At 54.7% G+C, this 2,656-nt stretch overlaps 1 protein-coding gene across 2 annotated transcripts in view; it reads right to left on the bottom strand.

Annotated features, from left to right (window-relative positions):
- Positions 1-749: 749 nt before the first annotated feature.
- GSTZ1 (glutathione S-transferase zeta 1) overlaps positions 750-2,656 on the bottom strand; it is a 9,928-nt gene continuing 8,021 nt past the window's right edge. For both annotated transcript variants that reach the window (XM_006778824.2, XM_006778823.2), the window contains exons 8-9: positions 2,091-2,140; positions 750-1,303 (exon numbers count right to left, since the gene is read on the bottom strand). In XM_006778824.2, coding sequence (XP_006778887.1) covers positions 1,177-1,303; positions 2,091-2,140 — 177 coding nt within the window. In that variant the 3' untranslated portion in view covers positions 750-1,176. The remainder of the gene's footprint in view (positions 1,304-2,090; positions 2,141-2,656) is intronic.

Genomic DNA, 2,656 nt, shown 5'->3' with positions numbered 1-2,656 from the left:
CTACAACATCTCTGTCAGGTGGTGATCCTGGTTGTGGTTGAACATTGCTCGGCATGGGAACCAAAGGCACACTGTTACCTGCCTGGCCTCCTGAGCTAGTCTGGTCGGTAACTGTTCACACTGCCCATGGAGGAGGCTGCCTCCAGTTCTCGGACCATTCATTCATGACTGGATTTACCCTCAGTGCCTGATTGGGATTGGTCCAGAGAATGCTGCCTCTAAAGGTGAGGGACTGGGCTGGAGGGCACTTCCCTGTCAGTGCTGGAGTGGGACCCTTAAGGGTGCCATTCCGAGTCCTGGGAACTCGGCTGGTCACAAGTGCCTTCTTTCCTGCTGCTTCTTTTTGTAAAATATATTTTTATTGATTTCAGAGAGGAAGGGAGAGAGAAAGAGAGGAACATCAATGGTGAGAGAGAATCATTGATCGGCTGCCTCCTGCCTGCCCCCGACTAGGGATCAAGCCCACAAACTGGGCATGTGCCCCAACTGGGAATCAAACCGTAACCTCCTGGTTCATAGGTAGACGATCAACCACTGAGCCATGCTGGCCGGGCTTTCCTGCTTCTCATATCTCTTCTCTTCGGGATCTTGTCTGACTCTCTCAGGCAATCTTTTGGGCTTAGGTCCCAGGGGCCACAGGGTGGGCAAGGGGCTGCTGACTTCCTCTCCTGGTCCAGGCACGGGAATTCCAGCTAGAAAGAATGTTTATCTTTGGGAACTGCCTTAACCAAAACCTGAACATCTCAGTCTTAATAAACAACCAGGAGGCCTGGGCTTCAGTTTAATGATCAAATTGCAGGGTGGGCATTCTTTGGAGTCAGGTACAGTAGAGGGTTTGGGAGGCGGCACACAGACTCCCTATGGCTCTCCGGTAAACTTGCCAGGCAGTTCAGTCTGCATTCTCACTTCACCTTAATGACTGCACCGTGACTTAGGGAGCAGGTAATGTTCCTGCCTCCCTCCCTCCCAGCATCCTCCCACCCCATCCTGACTGCATTTGACAGATGAGGGGATGAAGGCAGAATGAGGTTCAGTGTTAAGGCAAATCCACAGCTACAGTTTAAGTTCAAGGGCTAGTAGTGCAGGTCTTCTGCTTTTCCAGTTAGGGCTTGCTCATTTTCAGGCCTGTTCAGCCACCCAGCTTCTGCTCCTGCACCAGTGGGCATGGTTTGAGAGCTAGGCCCTCAGCTCCGGGGGCGTGTCTGGCTGCCGGCAGGGGTGAGACACTTGGAAGGCCTCCAGGGCCAGCAGTGCCTTGTTGATACGGCTGATGGTAGGGTAGGGAGTGAGATCCACCTTGTACCTGTGGCAGAGAAACACCCACCTCAGGCAAGGTCAGCAGGGGTAGGGAGACTGCCCTGTGGGCGGTGAGGGCAGCACAGAGGCAGGGCTGGAGGAGGCCCCGGCGCTGGCCAGGGAAGGGCTGGGAAGGTGACCCTGTAGGTGGAAGGCTAATTCACAGACAGCCCTCTGGGGAGGGCTAGCTCTTACGCAGTATTGTCTGATGTCTCTGTTGCCTACCGTTCCTATTCCAACCAATGGCTATTTATTGAGAACCTACTATGTATAAGACACAGGGCTAGGCATTTATAAATGGAGATTGTCTCTCCACCCGAGTCAATAGCTTCCAGGGGGTAGGGAATGGATCATACATTTCTGAATCCCTAAGGGTCCCTAACGCAGTGCCTTCCACGAAGAGATTCCCATTCATGCTTTCCTGAGGGTTGATGCGGGAAACAGAGGTGGAGCTCACACAGACACAGCATGTCTGGGATAGCAGGCTCTGGGGGTTTCCTCTAGGGGTGTCCACCAGGTGAGCCGCCTCCTCTTAGAAGGAGGGGCTGGCTATGCAGGATCACCTGGACTGCAGCTGGGCCCGGGAGAGGATGCTCCACTGAAGACCTCTGCCTGTCTCTCCCAGGCCACAGTGGCTCGTGTGGCCTGGCACAGGGGCCAGCCAGGAGGGTCTCAGCGTGAGATGCTACCTCAGTAGCTGAAGTGGGGGTGGAGGGGCTGACTGTGGGAGGAGGCTGGGCACTTGGAGGGGAAGAGCCAGAAGGAAGGGGGAGGGTGGCAGAGTCCTCGCCTACCTTTCAGCATTTGCCACCTGAGGCACTAAGCAGAGGTCAGCCATGGACACCTGAAAGAGAGTTGGGTGGGTCTGCATCAGGGTGTGCACCCCAGACTCACAGGCTATCTATTGGTGACAGTACTGGGGTGTCAGCCCTGAGGTTCCCATTTGCTGCTGGCTCTTCCATCCATCCCCACTGCCCCCTCCCCCTCCTTGTCTTCCCTGGGCCTGTTTGGTCTCCAGAGCTGAGGGCCTTGCTCCAGTTGCCCTGACAACCAATTCTGTGGGTGGCCAGAGAAGTTCTGATTGCCTTAGTGGATGTACTGTGCTTGTTAAGGGCCATCATTGGCCCTTAGTGAGGGCTCCCAGAATGGAGGAGATGCCTTGGGGGGAAGAGGGGCTGCTAGAATGAGAATTATCACAGGCCAGGGCCTTAGCAGTAGGAGTCAATGGCACTGAGCCCTAGAATCTCAGGATTGGGAGGGAAGAGAGACATCATCTACTAGTAGTTTAATCCCTCATTTGCTGCCTAGACCACCTCCTTATCTCAGACATGAGATCTTCAGCGTGAATACCTGCAGGAAT

The sequence above is a fragment of the Myotis davidii genome, unplaced genomic scaffold (genome assembly GCF_000327345.1).
Source record: "Myotis davidii unplaced genomic scaffold, ASM32734v1 scaffold309, whole genome shotgun sequence".
Classification (NCBI taxonomy): Eukaryota; Metazoa; Chordata; class Mammalia; order Chiroptera; family Vespertilionidae; genus Myotis; species Myotis davidii.
The sequence above is the reverse complement of the archived record's forward strand: the minus strand, read 5'-3'. Positions and strand labels throughout refer to the sequence as shown.